Raw genomic sequence first — 19769 nt, forward strand, 5'->3', positions numbered from 1 at the left:
TAAAGTGATAAAAAGATATAAAGTTCTACCTTCAGATTATGAATTTCCAAAGTGAAGTCATTTCAAAGTCTACTTCCCCTCCCTGACCCCACCCCCACCAGCTTAAGGAAAATATAAAATCTTCATTCCCACTTATTACACATCAAATAGGGAAGTAAATATGCTGCCATTCTCTGTAGGCAAAGGACTTATTTCCTCTTCCCTTACTGTAAAATATTTCCCCATGTCAAAAGTATGCCAAAAGATGTAGTGAATACCAGCATAATAATTTAGTCTCACAACTGAGTATAATGAAGAATTCAGTCTCCTCCAAATAAAAAAAAATCTTCATTATCCATCACATTCATGACATGAGTAAAGAAAACAAACAATATTTTACAGTTACAGATACAATAAGACAGTTAAATAGCTTAATCGGTAACTGCTTAATCCTAATATCATTATAAACTGATCTGATTTTTACTCATTTAGTTTACCTGTTAACATGCTTTCATTTACAATGCAAGTACCATTAATTAGAACTGCATCACAAGGCATCACTGTCCCATTCAATGGAATGACCATAACATCTCCTGGCACAAGGTCTGTAGAAAAGATCTCTTCTATTTCTGGATTTAAAGAAAGAAGAAGAAAGAAAAGTCTGAATAGAATATTCTTTAACTTGAGGGGTACCTGGGTGGCTCAGTCAGTAAAGCATCTGACTTCAGCTCAGGTCATGATCTCAGTTTGTGAGATCAAGCCTCACACATGGAGCTCTGTACTGACAGTGTGGAGCCTGCTTGGATCCTCTGTGCCCCTCTCTCTCTGCCCCTCCACTGCTCGTGTGCAGGCGAGCTCTCTCTCCTCAAAAATAAACATTTAAAAAAATGCAAAAAACAAAAAGGAATATCATTGAACTTGAAATTCAAATACAGTAAATAAAAGATCTGTCTGAAGGTCACCTGACCTCAATAAGTTAAAAATATAATGGAGTTAAATAGGCCAATCTCAATAAAAGAAAATAAGACAAATAAGATTATTATTCCTTAGGCTAACAAAGCATGGTGTTTAAGTGTGTCAGGTAGTTTGACCCCTGATAGGATGCCAGCTGCACACATGTGATGCCAAGTCCCCTCTGACGAAACAGGTGGCTAGACTTCAACACTCATAACAACAGCCCTCTTAAAGAACAGATAGTGAGTCAACACATGATATCCCCCGCGACAGGTAAATAAGCTCAAATTTCTATTAATTATCCTTTGGAAATAGTAGAAAGCATTGAAATTTTTAAATGTATTTTCTTTTATTTTTATTATTTTTTTAATATTTATTTTTGAGAGACAGACAAAGCATAAGCAAAGGAGGGGCAGAGAGGGAGAGGGAGACACAGAATCTGAAGCAGGCTCCAGGCTCTGAGCTGTCAGCACAGAGCCCAATGCAGGGCTCGAACTCACAAACCTCAAGATCATGACCTGAGCTGAAGTCAATGTTTAACCGACTGGGCCACCCAGGCAACCCAAGTATATTTTCTATTTTAACAGCATTTTTTACACTATTCTTCTTCTCACTGCCACTACTTATTACTCAACATTTCAATGCCTTCTCAATATTCCTGAAGTAGTCCTAACATTTTAGATAGATTTTAAACAAATTTACAAAATAAACATTGTAATACGTTATCTAGTTCATTATTTCTTTAGAAATCTGTACACTATTCAAGTTAGCTAAACGCTTTTTTACAAGATTTTCCCAAGTAAAAGGAGGTTTTTCTAGAAGACTGCCTTACATTTAGACTCCCTTTCATTCTTTCCCTCCCTCTGGTTTAACACTAGGCTCAGGAGAGAGTTATGCTAGTTTGTAAACAAAGACGGGTGAAGAGAAACTACTGTTTGTGATGTTGGTCTGTAGGAAGAAAACTCTTTTCCTTTCTAAAGAAAAATGGAGAGTACTTTACTAAGCCATGAGGAAACAACTTTGTAATAATACTAAGCACATACTAGGCATAATAAACCTGACTCTTCCAAAGCTTTAATGCCACTTGAAATTCTACTCCTCTCAGGTATACCAGAAAACAAACTAGCAATGATCTCTTAAGAGTTTACAAAGGGGATAAGGAAGATCCAAGTTGAATGCAATGTCCTAACATCCCAGTGTCTTCAGCAGCAGCAGAGCAGAAAGAGGATGAACACCAATAGAGAAGACAGATACTCCCGACTAAAGCAACAAGTGACCAGGAAGCACAGGGAAGAAAGCACCTGCCAGGCCAAACTGTGTTTATGCTTGGATGTAGTTAGTATACTGAGCCAAGAGAATGGAAACTGATTTGACACTTTCAATCAATCAGAATGAATATTGCCTCCAAGGCCTGTGCTGCTAGGCTGCCACCTCTCCTTTATCTCCTTTACACCTCTTCACATCAGACAAACTAACATGTCCAAACCATTATCCTTCCTTACAATCCTGCTTCTCCTCCAGTGTTCCTTATTTAAGTGGCACCGATGTCCACCCCCTCAAGCTTGACACCACTCTATCGCCTTGTATCCAATGAATCATCAGAGATCTGTTTCAATGCCCACATTTAAGTATCTTTCAGTCCCATCTCATTTCTATCCATCTCCAGAACCCTCACCTTGATCCATTTCGTGTCTTCGATATCACTCCCTTCTGAACCCGTCTGAACACAGCAGCCAAAATGATTTTTTCAAAAATGCAAACATCAGATCACCCCCCTGCTTTTAAGCCCTTCGATGGCTTTCCATTGCCTTTTGGAATGAGGCCAAATTCCTTAACATACCTTAGATCCATCATCTAGTTGCCATCATCTAGTTGCTGCCCTGGTCACACTGAATTTCCTTCAGTTATTACAATGACCAAGCTCCCTCTCATTTCCAGAACGTTGGGCACTTAGAACCCTCTTCTCTTCCTCTCTCACTCCCATCATACCACCTTCTCACCTACATCTTATCTAATTCAACCACTTAAAAATGCTTTTCCCAAGAAGCCGTCCCTGACACCTACAGTAAATGAGCTCTAATATCTAAATTCCCTGACCTCTCCTTATCATAGCATTTATCACACTTTATTGTTACTATTTATCATCTGCCTTTCCAACTAGACTGAAGTTAAATGATGGCAAGGACTATATCCATCTTGGTAACCCCTGCATCTCCGGGGCCTATCACAGTACCTGTTACATTAATAGAGAAAGAAAAATACAATTTTACGTGAATGAATTTGATACAAACTCAGAGATGAGTACAAATCCAAACACTTCTTTTTATTTATAATACATTGTCTCACTCAGTCATTAGTGCTTAATGGGTATCTTTTATTGATTTATGTGTCCAAGTGTTACCTAAAGTACTTACCTCCATTCGCTCTGCAAACTGAAACTCTCACAGTACTGTGAGCTGCCACCATGTCATGCAACATAACATATTGCTAAAATAGAGGGTAAGACGTGAAAATTAGCTAATATAAACCCACTCTTCAAGGTATTTAAAAGCAAAGGTGTTATAAAATAAGTTAATATGGTAAATGTATGTTACTCTGCCATTAAAAATGTCAAGACTAAAAGGTTCAAAGATTATTCAATTAGCTGTAGACAAAATAAGAAGTATTTTAATGAGACAGTCCTGAGTATCAACCCTCTAGTATTTCAGTCTGTGATAAGCACACATAGATCCCTATGGCCTCTAAACAGTCAGGTGGTAGTCTAACTCTAAAAAGCATCTGCCTTCCTCTACCACAAAAAGAGAGGGAAAGGAGTACATATAACTAAAAGAATAACTATATCGAGTTTTACTTTGTACCAAGTACTACTCTACACGTTACATGTTACTACAAAATACAAACACAGTTGTAAAAGCCATAATAAACTGGACTTACCTTTCTAATGGAATATAGAGAGCTTACAATTGACACTACAGACATAATCACAATGGCTAGAGCATAATAATAGTATTCATCAGTGCTCCACAGTATAACACTGAACAGCTGGAAAATGTAAAATGGGTTGAGAACCTAAAAGATAAGATTTTTAAGTCAAATTGGATGAGGTATTTATAACCATACAGATGTTCCACCTTTGCATTTAAGAAATAACCAACAAGGGACGCCTGGATGGCTCAGTTGATTAAGTGTCCGACTTCAGCTCAGGTCATGACCTCACAGTTCCATAGCCTCACAGCTCAGGAGTTTGAGCCCCACATCAGGCTCACTGCTCTCAGCACAAAGCCCACTTTGGATCCTTAGTCTCCCTTTCTCTCTCTCTGCCCCTCCCCCACTAGCACTCTGTCTCAAAAATAAAGAAACATTTTTAAAAAAAGAAAGAACCAACAAGATACTTAGAGGATAAGCTCTGTAATACCCCAGGGCAATATATACAACCCAAAGAGTTAGCATAGTACTTTTTTTACCATTAAACTACTGGAGTTTGCCTCAATAAGCTTAATTTAAGTTATTTGCATCCATCTAGACCCATACCAAACCCAAATATAGATTCAGCCAGAAACAGACAAAAATGTGTCTTTAGCTATTCTTCATTCTGCTTCAACAATAAAGTACATTTACTTCCAATAATTACTAGGCAACTAAAGGATATAAAATTTTTAATTAAAAGGAACAAGTGTTTCTTATTATGAACTCCAAATACCAATTTTCTTGTAAGTCAAAGGTTCACTGGAGACTAAAGGGAAGACAAATAGGAAACAGTAACTTATACTATTTTGTATTCTCTAAAGAAATAATTAAGGATTAAAACCTGAATGAAAAGGGGTGCCTGGGTGGCTCAGTCAGTTAAGCGTCCAACTCGGATTCAGCTCAGGTCATAATCTCACTGTTTTCATGAATTCAAGACCTGCATCGGGCTCTGCGCTGATGGTGCAGAGCCTGCTTGGGATTCTCTCTCTCTCTCTCTCTCTCTCTCTCTCTCTCTTTCTCTCCCTCTCCCTCTCTCTGCCCTTTTCCTGCTCACACTGTCTCTGTCTCTCTCAAAGTAGATAAATAAACCTTAAATAAGTAAGTAAATAAATAAATAAAACCTGAATGAAAAAAAGAGAAAAAGCAGTCCTGGCAATAGCCTTCATTTAGTCAAATATCATAGTATTTTATCAATTTCATTAATAACTTCCCCCAAATGTCTTAAAATTGATGCTTGTGAACTTTTCAAAGCACTTTCACATATATAGTCCCATTTTACTTCAAAATTACATGAGATAATTTGAAAGGACTTACTCCAATTTTATAGATAAAGGAGAAGAAAGATTTTCTAATGAGCAAAGCTAGTTACTGACAAAACCATATTATAAACCAGGCTTTCTAACTCCTCCAATCACTACACTCTGCTATGTTTTTTTTTTTTAATTTTTTAATATTTATTTATTTTTGAGACAGAGAGACATAGCACGAGTCGGGGAGGGGCAGAGACAGAGGGAGATACAGAATCCAAAGCAGGCTCCAGGCTCCGGGCTGCCAGCACAGAGCCTGATGTGGTGCTTAAACCCACAGACTGCGAGATCATGACCCGAGCCAAAGTCGGACGCTCAACCAACTGAGCCACCCAGGGGCCCCACTCTGCTCTGTTCTAAAGCAAAATACAGTCGCTCTCAGGAACTGAGGGAAAACAATCTGTGTATCTATTAAAAGTATTCACCCAACCCTGATCTTTAGCCAAAAACCAAAAGAAGACTAAAGAGCCTAACTGCCAGGCAAAATCCCATGCTCCCTTCCTTTACATGTATAACCTTTATTCACCTCTCTTCAATGGCACTTACAACTGGGCAGTCACTACAATAACTACTGACACACTTCCCTCCTGGGATAAAGTACAAGCTCCTCATGGTCAATCAACAGGTCACGTTTTGTATTCCAAAGTTAGTGTACAATGTCTAGTTCCCAAAAATGCACCACAAAATAATCATGTGAAGAATAAACATGATAAATCATCTAAAAATTGGAGAAAAGAGAAAAGACAGGTGTATATAACTATAAAACAGGTCAAGATTTAGATGTGCAACTCACTGAGACTGAAAAAAATTTACAGACAAAAAAAGCAAAACAAGTAATAAAACGGTAATTCATGCCCCCAAATTATTTCTCTAGCAAAGTTACTACCTTTACCCCCCAAGTTAAAAGAAAGAGAGCTGGTGAGAGAGAAATTAAGAAACAGAAAACCAAGAATATCTTATTACTTAAATCATGGCTCTTTTCAAATTGACAACTCTACTGATCACAAATGTTATCTTACCTCCTTAATTAGAAGCTTAAAAACAGAAGGCACTTTCACAGTAATTTCATTTACTCCATAAAGCAATTTTCTACAACAGGAAAACATAATAATAGTGTCACATTATACAATAATAGTATAATTTAGGGATAGCATTTCATTAGATAAAGCTCAAACCACAGATTGCTCTTAAATCTGGAACTTCAACATTCATGTTTCCACATACTTGTCTTCCACAATTCAATTCTCTACCTACAGTATTTAAATCGAAGTAGTCACTACTGGATAACTACACTGTTGTTTCATTCTGTCTCAGATCTTTTTGTGTGACAAGTATCTTTCCCACTAGTTTATAATAACCATGTCGGCAAATGTTTTTTCATCCTTGAACACAATACACCTCAACAATTTTGAATTGCAATTCATTTTTGCAAGAAACTAAATAAACAAATTTGAGGGGTCCTATACTATTTTTCTAATGAGAATACTGTACTAACAGTGTTTATTTCAAAACACTGTACATCTGACTTTTTAAAAAATGCTTTTAAAAAGTTGCTTAAATCCTTCCACTTAAACTCCTGTTAGTCCTTTCTATGTGATAGAGTAATTCTTGCCTTTAATGAAATATGGGTCTAAATGAATCAATTTTTCAATATTCTACTGAAAAAAACATGCTACAGAAGTATAAGAAAACTGCTAATTTAATTTGAAAATAGCATTTATCTTTAAATTTGCAATACACTGGTATAATCTTATACTTCAACAAAGAATAACATGATAAAAAAGGTTATGCATCCCAATTTACAAATATTCATTGTGGTAAATTTTGAGCTCATGCTTACAATTCCCAATACATTTCAGAAAATCTAAGCTGCTATCAATTATAAGACATACCCATCATTTTATGTGCTATCAAGATAAAAATGTTGACAACATTTGTCAAGTAAAGGATGACACTCCACCCACTGCATGACACATCCCCCACTTTAGAAATGTTAAAATGTTGAAAATATGTATCTTAGAATGGGTAAAATATGGTATATTTTCAGGGATACCAACTTCAAAATTCCAGTTTCAACATTTTCATAATTCTTAAACTGAGAGACAGTCTTACTCAATTAAATACCAGTAAGTTGTCAACTACTAGGTCTATAATGTTTAAATACCTATTAATATGTACAACTATATGGTAAGAGGGTGGACTATACATACTACTTTATTTAGGAATTTTGATAACAGATCTAACTTTAGTTGGATAAAAATTACCTGTAGGCATGCATCCCCTTTGTCAGTCCTGCACTATGCTTTTCATAAATTGACGTACAAGAAACACCTTCATCCAGTCCCCTAAATAAATCCAAAGTTTTTACTTTAAACAAAGTTTAAAATATCCAAATGTCTTAATGCCCTATTCTTCTATATTCCTGATTTTAAAGTGACTTCCTTACAAATAGAAACCTAACAAAAACTGAAATAATGAATGAGAATTTTAAATCTCAAATTCATAAGATAACCAATAATGAAAGTTCTAAGTCTCAAAAGTGCCAAATTCTAAAATAGCCAATATATCTATCACATGATAAAATGGCTCTAAATACTCACGTTTGTATGACAATATTATTATCCTTTAAGGCTGTACCAAAGCTGTAAGAGCTATTAATTAAACTAATAAAATTATAGGCAAAGTATGACTAACTTGAGAATCCCAAACTAATTTTTTTTACTTTTTAATAATTAAATTCTAATTATTAAATTATTAAATTATATAGATATAATTTTCCCTCTTCAATTTTTTAAGCTTCATGCTAACAATCCTATTCACTGATTTTTTTTCTACAAAAGCATCAATCCAAATCTGTCCCTGTTCTAATACAAACCTGGGAGAGAAGTACAGAATTTATGAGTCACAGTCAATGTCCAAAATCTGTAACAATTCTAACTGGATTCAACCAACAGACCTAATTTTCCCCCCAAATGTCTTAATTATGCTTATGTTGACTGAGATACTAGTCAAAGAACTCCAAAGAGAACCCTACACATTATTTATCTCCAATCCTTTTCCATTTTCTTCAGATAGAAAAAAATTAAGCTCCCTAATTAACTGCTATCATTGGGATGCTTAAATTCTAGAAGCTTCTACAGCTGGCAAATGCCACCAGGCAAATAGGTTTGACACATTTTTCCCACTGAAGTTGATGACTTCTCCAAAAGCAGCAGGGATCAGCTCCAAGTCTTTTTTAAAAAAAAAACAAAACAAAATGGCAGCTCACTGGCAGTGTTCTGTAAGGCAATAGTTCTTAACTAGAAATGGTCTTCTGAACTAGGCATGCGGAAATGCCTAAGTCTATTCCAGATTATTCCAATTCTTTAGTGTCTGAGGAAAAAAATCCAGGCATGAATATTTTAAATGTTCATAAGGCGATTCTCTTTGTATTGCTAATATTAAGAATTCCTTTAGCACTCTCAAGTAATGATACTTAATGAGTGTTTATAATAATCACTTTAACAATAGCAATAAAAATAGAATCCTAATTAATTCAGTACTTAACATAACTTCAAGCCTCCACAAAAAATAAATTTTAAGGGATTCCTCCAACTTGTCCTATTCAAGGCTTAACACATTGGACAATGTCTCAATCTTTACCCACACAGTAAAGTTAAATTTCTGTTTGGGAAATGACAATTCAGATATTCTGACAGACTATAAAGTGTACTCTAAAATTCACTTTGAGATGAACCCACAAAAAGAAAAGAACTCAGACTCAGAGTGGATTTGGAGAATCATATTGTTTCAAACTTTTATGTAAATTTTGCCAAGGTACAAGTTCCAAGTAGGATTTATCCTAAAATGGTTAACAAGTATTCAAATAACACCAGGGAGTTAATAAGTGAATAAAAGTTATGCAATAAATACCTCTTCAATTTTTGTAACCCTACAATGAATTCTTTTCCATCTAGAACATTTTCAAGATACTCGTAAAAGAATCCAAACAAAAGAAAAATACTTACTTTAAAAAATCAAAATTGTGAAGGGTATCATTCCAGAAGTATTTTACACTGTGGTGGGTAAAATAACGAACCTGTAGAACACACATAAATGTTACACCAAAAAGCACTATCATCACTTGTTAACCATTAAGTTTACTAACACAAATCTATTATGTATTAAAATTAAAGTGATCACATGCAAATGCAATCTGCTTCTAGTATTACCTAAACTGTGTTATACATAGTAATAAGTATTTTATGTGCATATATATTCATCCCAAACAAAAATAACTGCAAGCACAAAATTATAGGCTGCGATAGAATAAAATGTAGTAATTCTGGTTTTTAAAGAAACTGTAACACTAAGATCACCATACCTGCTGTGGTTGAGTTTGTGAATATTTGCTCATCTCATGCCTATTCTCTGTAGCCAAATTTTCAGTAAAATGAACAGCATGGCCATTTGCAACTTTATTAGTCATAGATTTTGGACTCAAAAATGGGTGAGTTTCCAGAGAAAGAAAGCGGATTTTTGCACAAAACCACATTCTGAATTCATCCTTATAAGACAGAAAGGGATAAAGATAAAAAGTCAATTCCATGTATTACATAACACCTATACCTATAATGCCTATATAGTTTTTTTTTTTAATTTTTTTTTTTAACGTTTATTTATTTTTGAGACAGAGAGAGACAGAGCATGAACAGGGGAGGGGCAGAGAGAGAGGGAGACACAGAATTGGAAACAGGCTCCAGGCTCTGAGCTGTCAGCACAAAGCCCAACGCGGGGCTCGAACTCACGGACAGTGAGATCATGACCTGAGCCGAAGTCGGACGCTTAACCGACCAAGCCACCCAGGCGCCCCATAGTTTTCAATATATTTTTAAATTCCCATTCTTTACGTATTATTTACTCATCTCTAATTAAGAAAGCATCACTTCCTACTAAATATTAAACCAGCTCATGAAGATGTATAAACTCCAACATGAAGTGCTTTCCATTGCTCACCATTTTACGATATATTTCACTAATACAATATCCCCTGAAAGATCTTGAGTGATTTTTTAATGAACTCATCAACATACTGAGACTAGAAATTAAAGCCTCTGATGAAATGTTTCCAATCAAACAAAACAAAAACAAAAACAAACAAACAAAACCCTAGATGCAGCAACATCACATAGTAGAAAGGCAGCTGGCCTAGTGAATAACAGATCTGACATAGCCCTTAAACTGGCCGATGACCCTGACAGATCTAAGCATCTAATCTTAATCTCTCAGTGCATCAAGAACTACAAAAGAAAGGAGTACAAAAGGAAGGGGTTGGCATAATCATCTTTAAGATTCCTTCACATTCTAATCACTGTGGTAAAACTCATTTCTAACACAAATGCTTTTAGGATTAGTATTCCTGATTATATCCTAGCAGTGATGTTCTCCTCATACATTGTTTTGAAGGAAGTACACACAAAAGCGTTTATTTCACTCCTGAAATGATCAGCTACAAGTGAATACGTTGACTTACAGTAGTCCTCAGCAGCACCACTTCACAGTCTTTAATGGCAGCTCTAATACAGGTCGCCTTCACCCGCCATTCAGGCATCCAGTAGAGGAGGAGGAGGAGAAAGCCACCAGTGCAAACCACTCCTAGGGAAACTATGGCAAGCTTCCAGCGACACAAATTATAGCCATATATCTCCTGCAAGGATACAGTGATCACACAATTAAATATCACATGGTGTATGAGAAAAATGCCAAAGTTCTTTGTTTTCCAAATGTATATTCACTATTTTGTCACATAAAAGGTAGGGTTTTGGTTTTTTTTTAATGCCTTATCTATTTTTGAGAGAGAAAGCTTGATGGGGGGACGGGTTGGGGGGGGGCTGTGGCGCAGAGAATCCAAAGCAGGCTCTGCACTGACAGCAGCAAGCCTGAAGTGGGGCTCGAACTCATGAACCATGAGATCATGACCTGAGCCAAAGTTGGACGCTCAACTGACTGAGCCACCCAGGCACCCTAAAAGGTAGGGTTTCTTTAAATAAACTTTTAATTTTGTAATAATTCTAGATTTGCAGAAGAGTTACAAAAACATTAAAAGTTCCTGTATACCCTCCATCTAGTTTCCCATTAACTTGATACATTTGTCAAAATCAAGAGATTGACACTGACCCATTACAATTAACTAAAACTAGTCTCTAATTAGAATTTCACTAGTTTTTCCACTGTCTTATTTCTGTTCCAGGATATAAGCCATAACACCACACTGCATTTAGATACAGTAGGTTTTAACTTTATGTTTCTCCCAAATAATTAGCTAATTGTCTCAATACTGCTGTGACTGATCAATCTGACCTCCTGACCCAAATTATTTAAATTGTTCTAGTTTACTCCCCTCACCACCATAATTAACAAGGGCTGCCAAATTTAGCAAATGAAAATGCAGAGGGCCTAGTTAAATTTAAATTTCAATAAAAAATTGATGAATTTTTTTGTTTGCCCTACGCAATATTTGGGACACGCTCATATGAAAAATTTATTCCTTGGTTTATCTGAAATTCACATTTAATAGTGTCTTATTTTACCTGATAACCTAATCCCATCCCCGGCCCGCCCCCCCCACCCCTCCCCCTCCCCGCCGCCACACACAAAGAGTTGAAAAGTGCTTTTTATTATTAAGCTGACTTTAAACCTTTTTTTTTTTTTTTAAAGTAGGCTCCATGCCCAATGTGGGGCTTGAACTCAGGACCCTAAGATCAAGAGTCATATGCTATACTAACTAAGCCAGCCAGGCACCCTAAGAGTGCCTTTTTTATAAATCAAAATTAGAAATCTTATATTTGGGATTACATATAAGTATTAGCTAATGTAGCTTCTTAAATTACTAAATAAAAAAAGCATACTTCTCTAGTATTAACAATCCACAAGTGAAACAGGCATTATACTAAAACCAACAAATAGAGATGTTACATAATCCTAAGTCAAAAGCACATTCAGGATGAGGAAAGCAGGTTGATTTAGCATTGTTTTTTTTTCTTCTAACGTACTTTTCTACTTCCCTGGAATAATAAATTACAGAGATAAACTCTTCACACTTTACAAGTAAATTATAAAAATTAGTTACCATTTCATCTTCTTGACCTTGGTTGATAGTCTTCCTTTCTTCTTTGTCCATATCTACGGTGGTTTGAGAGGTCTTGTGCTTCAGAACAATTGAAGATAACTGAAGGAAAGGAAAACCAAATGTTGGGGATTCTGCTGTATCTTAAGCAGACTATATAACTTCATACTGTAAGATTTTTTGTCATGACACGTGTATCAAAGTTTAGCTGATATTTAAGTACTCACTAAAGTACTAGCTGGTTTTAATGACATTTTCAATAGTGTGCTGGTCCTCGTGATACATATTATCACTAAACCTGGCATATTTCATCAATTAACTTACACTAGCAACAGCCATGGCACAAAACAATTAAGTTCTAGAAGAAATCACTACAGAATCTTTCCATTCCCCAGACTCACAGCACTAATCTAGTTTAACCATCTTCAGCTAAAAGTACTTCACACCAACTCAATTTATTGCTTCAAGTATAGTGAAGACGTAAAGCATCAGCAGTGAAACCAACCCCAACACCTCCCCCGAGATTATTAATCATCCAACAAATATTTATTAAGCACCTATTAAATGAATGGTAATCCCTGGCCAAGAGTCAATTCCTCAGGCAGCTGTACCCCTAATGGAGATCACTCCCTCATTCTGAGTCCAAGTCCACTAGGCAATATTCTGATGATTTGACTACTTATGATGCCTGTCTAGGAGAAAATTCATTGAGCTCACTGACAAAATTTTTTCCCTGCATGGAGAAAGGATATTAATTTCAAATATCAGACAGTCAGCCACACATTAAGGAGATTTGCAAAATGTAAAACAATGCCAGTTTTCTTGTGATCTTTGTTTCTGGAAAATAAATATTTTTCAGAAAAATGTTACTTAATATGAAATAAGCTTATTACTGTCATGTTTCATTAAGTTATTATTAAAGATATCAGTTTTAGTTAACATGGTATCAGCAGACATAACTCACATAAACAAAAGCTCTTCAGAGTTCTTAATTTTCAAGACTGTAAAAATATCTGAGACCAAATAGCCACTGCTTTAGACTAGGCTGAACCCTGGACAGCACAGTGGGAATATTACCTCTATTCTAGATGTCATTTCTCTACTCATCTATTCAATGTGTAAACACAGGCCTGACACATGACAAGCACTCAAAAAATACTTGAATATGATGTAAGGAAGATTTTGTGCTAAGACAGCAACAGCTATTTGATGTTTACATGATATGGATTAAACAGGAGAATTTTAAACAAATCCCATATGTAAAAATAAGAGTAATGAAATCTCTTGATTTATGTCATCAACAAAATGACCAATAAAAAATACTGATGCCTCCTGCACGAGCACTCAGAGTTTCTGTACTTTCTGCTAGCCCAGAAGATGGGGTCAGGGCTAACTAGAGTGGGATTTCTACAGAAATATAACACAGAACTTTCGGTTATAATATACCATTATATACACTATATATAATATATACATAATATACTATATATTATGTATAAATTATGTTACATATATTAATGTTACATGTAACATATATATGTGATAATATGTAATATACACAAAAAAGACTCTGCCATCTTGGAAATGAAGTCTTAGAGGTATCTGGCCCAACATCTCCAAAACAAGCCACATTATCATACAAAGCCCTGTGGGCAATTTAGTAACAATTTCTTCTCAGTCTAGGGTAGTGTTACAGCTTTGAAGCATACTACTGGAGTCATTCCACCATGGTAAGACTGATTCATCAATATGACTTGAGGTGGCAGTTATTCTTGAGGGCCATAACCTACTGCTAATAGACTACTGGGAGAATGAGCAAGCCCAACCTCTTTCCCTGCAGAAAAGATCAACTATTGTTACTGAATGCATAAGGCATAGTCCAATACTGCAGGGAACCCGGGGGGAGCCCACAGTCTCCCTGAGTTGGGGAGGCATCAAAGGCATCCTCTGAGGGTGAGGCAGGTTTGCAGGGCAGATTATCAGTGAAGAGATCTGTACAGAGAACGAACAATGTAAATCTGTAAGACAGTCCTCCTCAAGTCTTAAGCTGAGTACCGATCAGTGTAGGTGTGAGGAAACTACTGGAGGCCAGGGAAAGCACCATCCAAAACGATTAAGAGTAAAAAATCATCAGGGTTCACACAGGGCTGAGAAGAGTGCCTGTTCCTACCAACCACAGTGGAAAACCTCATTACTCACAAGGAATCAGGAAGAGTATTCAGAGGGGTGTTGCTTCAGCAGTGGGATCAAATTAGCCCTAAACTAAAAGCTACTCTGATCTTACCTAACAAAACTCTTAAGACCTAAAGGAATAAAGTGTTTCCAAATAATTTAACAGCTTCACAAAGTTCAAGGGATTTATAAGAATACAAAATATCTAGTCCCAATAAGTTACAATATTCGACATCCAGGTAAAACTTAACAGGTATGCAAAGAAAAAAATATAAACCATAATAAGAAAAATCAATCAGTAGAAAAAGACCAAGAACTGACACAAATAATAGAACTGGAAGACAAGAACAATAAGATGGCTGCTGTAACTCTAGTCCATTATGTTCAAAAAGCAAAATGAAAGATTGAACACATTAAGTAGAGACATGAAAGATATAAAAAAGAACCAAGCTGACTAGTAGAAAGTAAAGTATCGGAGATGAAAAATTTACTAGATGGGATTAACAGATTAAATGCTGCAAAAGAAAAATCAATGAACCTGAAGACAAAGTAATAGAAATATCCAAAATGAAAAATGGACACAAAATAGAGAGAAAAAAGCACAAAACAACATCAGTAAGTTATGAGACAACTTCAAGCCCTAATACACATGTAAGGTAGGAGAGACCAAAAATACGTAATGATATAAGGGCAAAAATTTTTCCAAATTAGATGAAAAATTATAAGCCTACAGATCCAAAAGTCCAACTAATACTATGCAAATAAACACTGAATAATTACAACAAGGCATGTCACTATCAAACTGCTCAAAAGCAGTGATTAAAAAAAATATATTAAAAGGAGCCAGAGGAAAAAGATCTGTTACATACAAAGAAAAATAGATAAGAATGACACAGATTTCTTACTAAAAATAATACAGGTGAGAACAACTAAATAACATCTTGAAGTACTGAGAAAAAGAAACCATTCAGAGAATTCTATACCCAGCAAAAATATCTTCCAAAATCAAAGGTGAAATAAGACTTTTAGACACAAAACCTGAAAAAAGTTAAAGGAAGTCCTCAGGTAGAAAAGTGGAAATGGAAACGTGGATCTCCACGAAGGAATGAAAAGCATCAGACATGAGTTTAATCACTTGAAAGTAAACTGTAATAAGTTAGAGATGTATACTCTAAACTCTAAAGTAACCATTAAAATAAAAGAGTCATAGGGTGCCTAGGTGGCTCAGTCAGTTGAGTGACTAACTTCGGCTCAGATCATGATCTCACAGTTCATGGGTTTCAGCCCTGAAATGGGCTCTGTGCTGACAGCTCAGAGCCTGGAACCTGCTTTGGATTCTGTGTCTCCCTCTCTCTCTGCCCTTTCCCTGCTCATGCTCTGTGTCTGTCTCTCAAAAATAAATAAACGTTAAAAAAATGTTTTTAATAACTATGGGGCGCCTGGGTGGCTCAGTCAATTAAGCATCCGACTTAGGCTCAGGTCATGATTTCATGGCTCATGAGTTCAAGCCTCATATCAGGCTCTGCACTGACAACTCAGAGCTTGGAGCCTGCTTCGGATTCTGTGCCTCCCTCTCTCTCTGCCCCTCCCCCACTCATACTCTGTCTCTCTCTCCCTCAAGAATAAATAAACGTAAAAAAAAAATTTTAATAAATGAGTCACAAGTAAAAAAAATCAAGAGGTTATTAAGTGGAACCACAAAAAATACTCAACTGATGTAACAGACAAAGAAAAGGAGGAAAATGGAAACAAGAGGAAAGACAAATAGAAAACAAACAGCAAGATGGTTGATTTAAACCTAACTATACTGGGGCAGCTGGGTGGCTCAGTCAGTTAAGTATCCAACTCTTGATTTTGGCTTAAGTCATGATCTCACACAGTTGTGAGATGGAGCCCTACATGGGGCTCTATGCTGGGTGTAGAGCCTACTTGAGATTCTCTCTCTCCCTCTGCCCCTCCCCTGCTTGTGTGTACGTACTCTCTCTCTAAAAGTTAAAAAAAAAAAGGGGGGGGGCGTGCCTGGGTGGCTGAGTCAGGTAAGCATCCGACTTCAGCTTAGGTCATGGGTTTGAACCCCACACTGAGCTCTGTGCTGACAGCTCAGAGCCTGGAGCCTGCCTGGGATTCTGTTTCTCCTTCTCTCTCTGTTCATCTCTCTCTCTCTCTCAAAAATAAAGGTTAAAAAAATTTTAATAAATAAATTTTAAAAATTGGGGTGCCTGGGTGGCTCAGTTGGTTGAGCACCTGACTCCTGACTTTGGCTCAGGTCATGATCCCAGGGTTACGGGACTGAGCCTCCCATCAGGCTCCACGATGAGCATGGAGCCTGCCTAAGATTCTCTCTCCCTCCCTCTGTCCCTCTCCCAACTCACACATGTTCTCTCTCTAAAATAAAAAAATTAAAAAATTTAAACAATGGCAGGGTACCTGGATGGCTTAGTTGGTTAAGTGTCCAACTCTTGATTTTGGCTCAGGTTATGATCTCACAGTTGATGAGACTGAGCCCCAAGTCGGGCTCTGCACTAACAGCACAGAGCCTGCTTGAGATTCTCTGTTCCTCTCTGCCTCTCCCCCATTCATTCTCTCCCCCTCTCTCTCACTCAAAATAAACATTTAAAAAATGATAAACCTAACAATATCAATAGTCACATTAAATATAAATGGTCTAAACAACAATTAAAAGATGGAGATTACGGTTTTATGTTTTAAAAGCAAGGCCATAAGCAAGTATATGTTGCCTAAAAGAAATGCAACCTAAATATAAAGGTATAGTAGACTAAAAGTTAAACTATACCCTGCAAGCACTATTCAAATTAAAGCTGGAATAACTGCATTAATATAAAAGTAGATCTCAAAGCAAGGAATATTACCAAGGATAAAGTCATTTTGTAATGACAAAGGGGTCAACTGATTAACATAAAACAGTAATCCTAAATATGTATACATTTAACAGATCCTCAAAATACACAAAGGACTTAGAAGATCTGAATAACACTATCAGTCAAATTGGTCCCAACTGATATTTACAGAACACTCTACTCCACTGCAAAGTATACATTCTTTGAACATGTGCACAGAACATTTACCAAGAAAGACCATATTCCAAGACATAAATTCAAGTCATACAAAATAAATTCTTTATTTTTTTTTTTAATTTTTTTTTTCAACGTTTATTTATTTTTGGGACAGAGAGAGACAGAGCATGAACGGGGGAGGGGCAGAGAGAGAGGGAGACACAGAATCGGAAACAGGCTCCAGGCTCTGAGCCATCAGCCCAGAGCCCGACGCGGGGCTCGAACTCACGGACCGCAAGATCGTGACCTGGCTGAAGTCGGATGCTTAACCGACTGCGCCACCCAGGCGCCCCCAAAATAAATTCTTTAAAAAAATTATACTAAATTAGAAACCAAAAGAGAAAGATAAGTAGAGAAAAAAAATCCATGAGACAGAAATCAATAGGGAAAATATGAAATATCCTGAAAATGAAGATATATCAAAATTTGTGGGATGCAGCTAAAAGAGTATTTAGAAATTATTTATAGCACTAAATTTCAAATTCTGAAAAGAAAGCCCTAAAATCATGACCTCAGTGTCTACCTTTAGAAAGCAGACAAAGTACAGGGCGCCTGTGTGGCTCAGTTGGTTGGTTAAGCATCTGACTCAGGTCATGATCTCACAGTTTATGAGTTTGAGCCCCGTGTCAAGCTCTGTGCTGAGAGCTCTCTCTCTCTCTCTCCCCCCCGTCTGTCTCTCGAATATAAATAAACATTAAAAAAGAAGAAGAAGAAGAAAGTAGAAAAAGAACAGCAAATTACACCCACAGTAAGCACTGAAGGGAAATTAATAAAACTGATAGTAGAAATCAATGAAATTGATCATTTTTCTACTTGGACTCAAAGGGGGAAGGAGGAAGACACAAATTACCAATTTTAAGAATAAGGAGCCATCACTATAGATTCTGCAAATATCAGAAAGATAGTCAAGGAACTTAATGAACAACTTTACACCAATATATCAACTTTTCTGCAGGTTTGAACTTACTTCCAAATTTAAAAAAAGTAAAAATTAAAAAACCTATACTTATTCATCAGGGGATCGTATGAGTTAGTAATTGCTACAGCTGAGTTAAAAGCTGCATAACAAGTACATGAGAGTTCATTATCCTAATCTTCCTACTTTTTTAGTGTGTAGAAAAGGTAATAGAAAGTGTTTTTAAATAAATAAAATAAAAGGCACTCATCTGAAGCTTTTCGAAAGAAAAAAAATTTCAGAAGATATTCATTCCTGGAACCAAAGGCCATAAACCTTGAGAACTCTATTTCTATAAATCTCAAACCCACTGACCCGACCAATCAAGTACCAGGCATTATCCATAGTCTCTTACTGCTAAGTTTTGACTCTCACTCTTCTTCATTTTTGTCTTTTATCCATTGCCTAGAAATACAGATGTACTTCCCCACTTTTTGAAATCCTAATTTTTCAATGTAGAATGTATTAGCAGATGAATAAGCATGCTTTTATAATTTTAGAAAAAGAATTATCATTAATATTCAATGTTTTCATTAACTTCATGTACTAACAACTACTTAAAATCTTTTCCCCAAATGGATCTTGACAGACTTCACCTCAGTCTAACTCAGCTACATCATCTCATCTTCATATGTTGCCTGTAACAATCTAGTTTTCATAATCATCTAAAAATACAATTCTTAACCATTGTATCTCATTATTCTTTTTTATAACTGTTATTGTTCTAAAATTTAGCTTACTTTTTAAGGCAAAATTCTTAAGTCTTACCAATTTTACTGCAGTTGGTATTAAAAATAATTTAATTTAAATAAAAAGTTAACCATCAATTATTATTCTCTTTAAACATACTATACCCACATAGGAAATTATCAAGACTCCACCAAGACTTTCATATAAACTTTTAATAAAATCCAGTGAGAAAATTGCAGCAGCTTACATTTAAAACATATACATATTATAAATGTATATTTCCATTTTAAAAACAGGTACATAATACAAAGCCTCTAACTTCTTTGACTCCATGAAAATAAAAATCTATAAATATACTTTAAATTATATTGCTTACAAGGATGAAAATATATATTAAATACTATTCTACCATATATCTAATTAGAACATTTGAAGCATTAATACCAAACTTCTAAAATCCATTTAACTTACAGAATATAACTTTGGTAGTTTGCAAGAGTGCATACATGGTTTTTAATCAGGTCAATTTTTAGATTACAGAAAGCAAATTAAAGAAATTTTTCTTA

General features: G+C 35.9%; 1 protein-coding gene across 3 annotated transcripts in view; it reads right to left on the reverse strand.

Annotated features, from left to right (window-relative positions):
- The window catches only part of ATP13A3 (ATPase 13A3), an 89476-nt gene that overhangs the window by 51152 nt on the left and 18555 nt on the right, over positions 1–19769 (reverse strand). For 2 of the 3 annotated variants that reach the window (XM_047099242.1, XM_047099244.1), the window contains exons 3-11: positions 12316–12414; positions 10720–10893; positions 9571–9753; positions 9215–9285; positions 7472–7552; positions 6227–6296; positions 3868–4002; positions 3348–3420; positions 477–608 (exon numbers count right to left, since the gene is read on the reverse strand). In XM_047099242.1, the coding sequence (XP_046955198.1) occupies positions 477–608; positions 3348–3420; positions 3868–4002; positions 6227–6296; positions 7472–7552; positions 9215–9285; positions 9571–9753; positions 10720–10893; positions 12316–12366 (970 nt within the window). In that variant the 5' untranslated portion in view covers positions 12367–12414. The remainder of the gene's footprint in view (positions 1–476; positions 609–3347; positions 3421–3867; positions 4003–6226; positions 6297–7471; positions 7553–9214; positions 9286–9570; positions 9754–10719; positions 10894–12315; positions 12415–19769) is intronic. The other variant, XM_047099243.1, reaches the window with a different exon arrangement.

The sequence above is a fragment of the Lynx rufus genome, unplaced genomic scaffold (genome assembly GCF_022079265.1).
Source record: "Lynx rufus isolate CCGP_SWC_20201006 ecotype Redwood Valley unplaced genomic scaffold, mLynRuf1.p SCAF_5, whole genome shotgun sequence".
NCBI classification, from domain to species: Eukaryota; Metazoa; Chordata; class Mammalia; order Carnivora; family Felidae; genus Lynx; species Lynx rufus.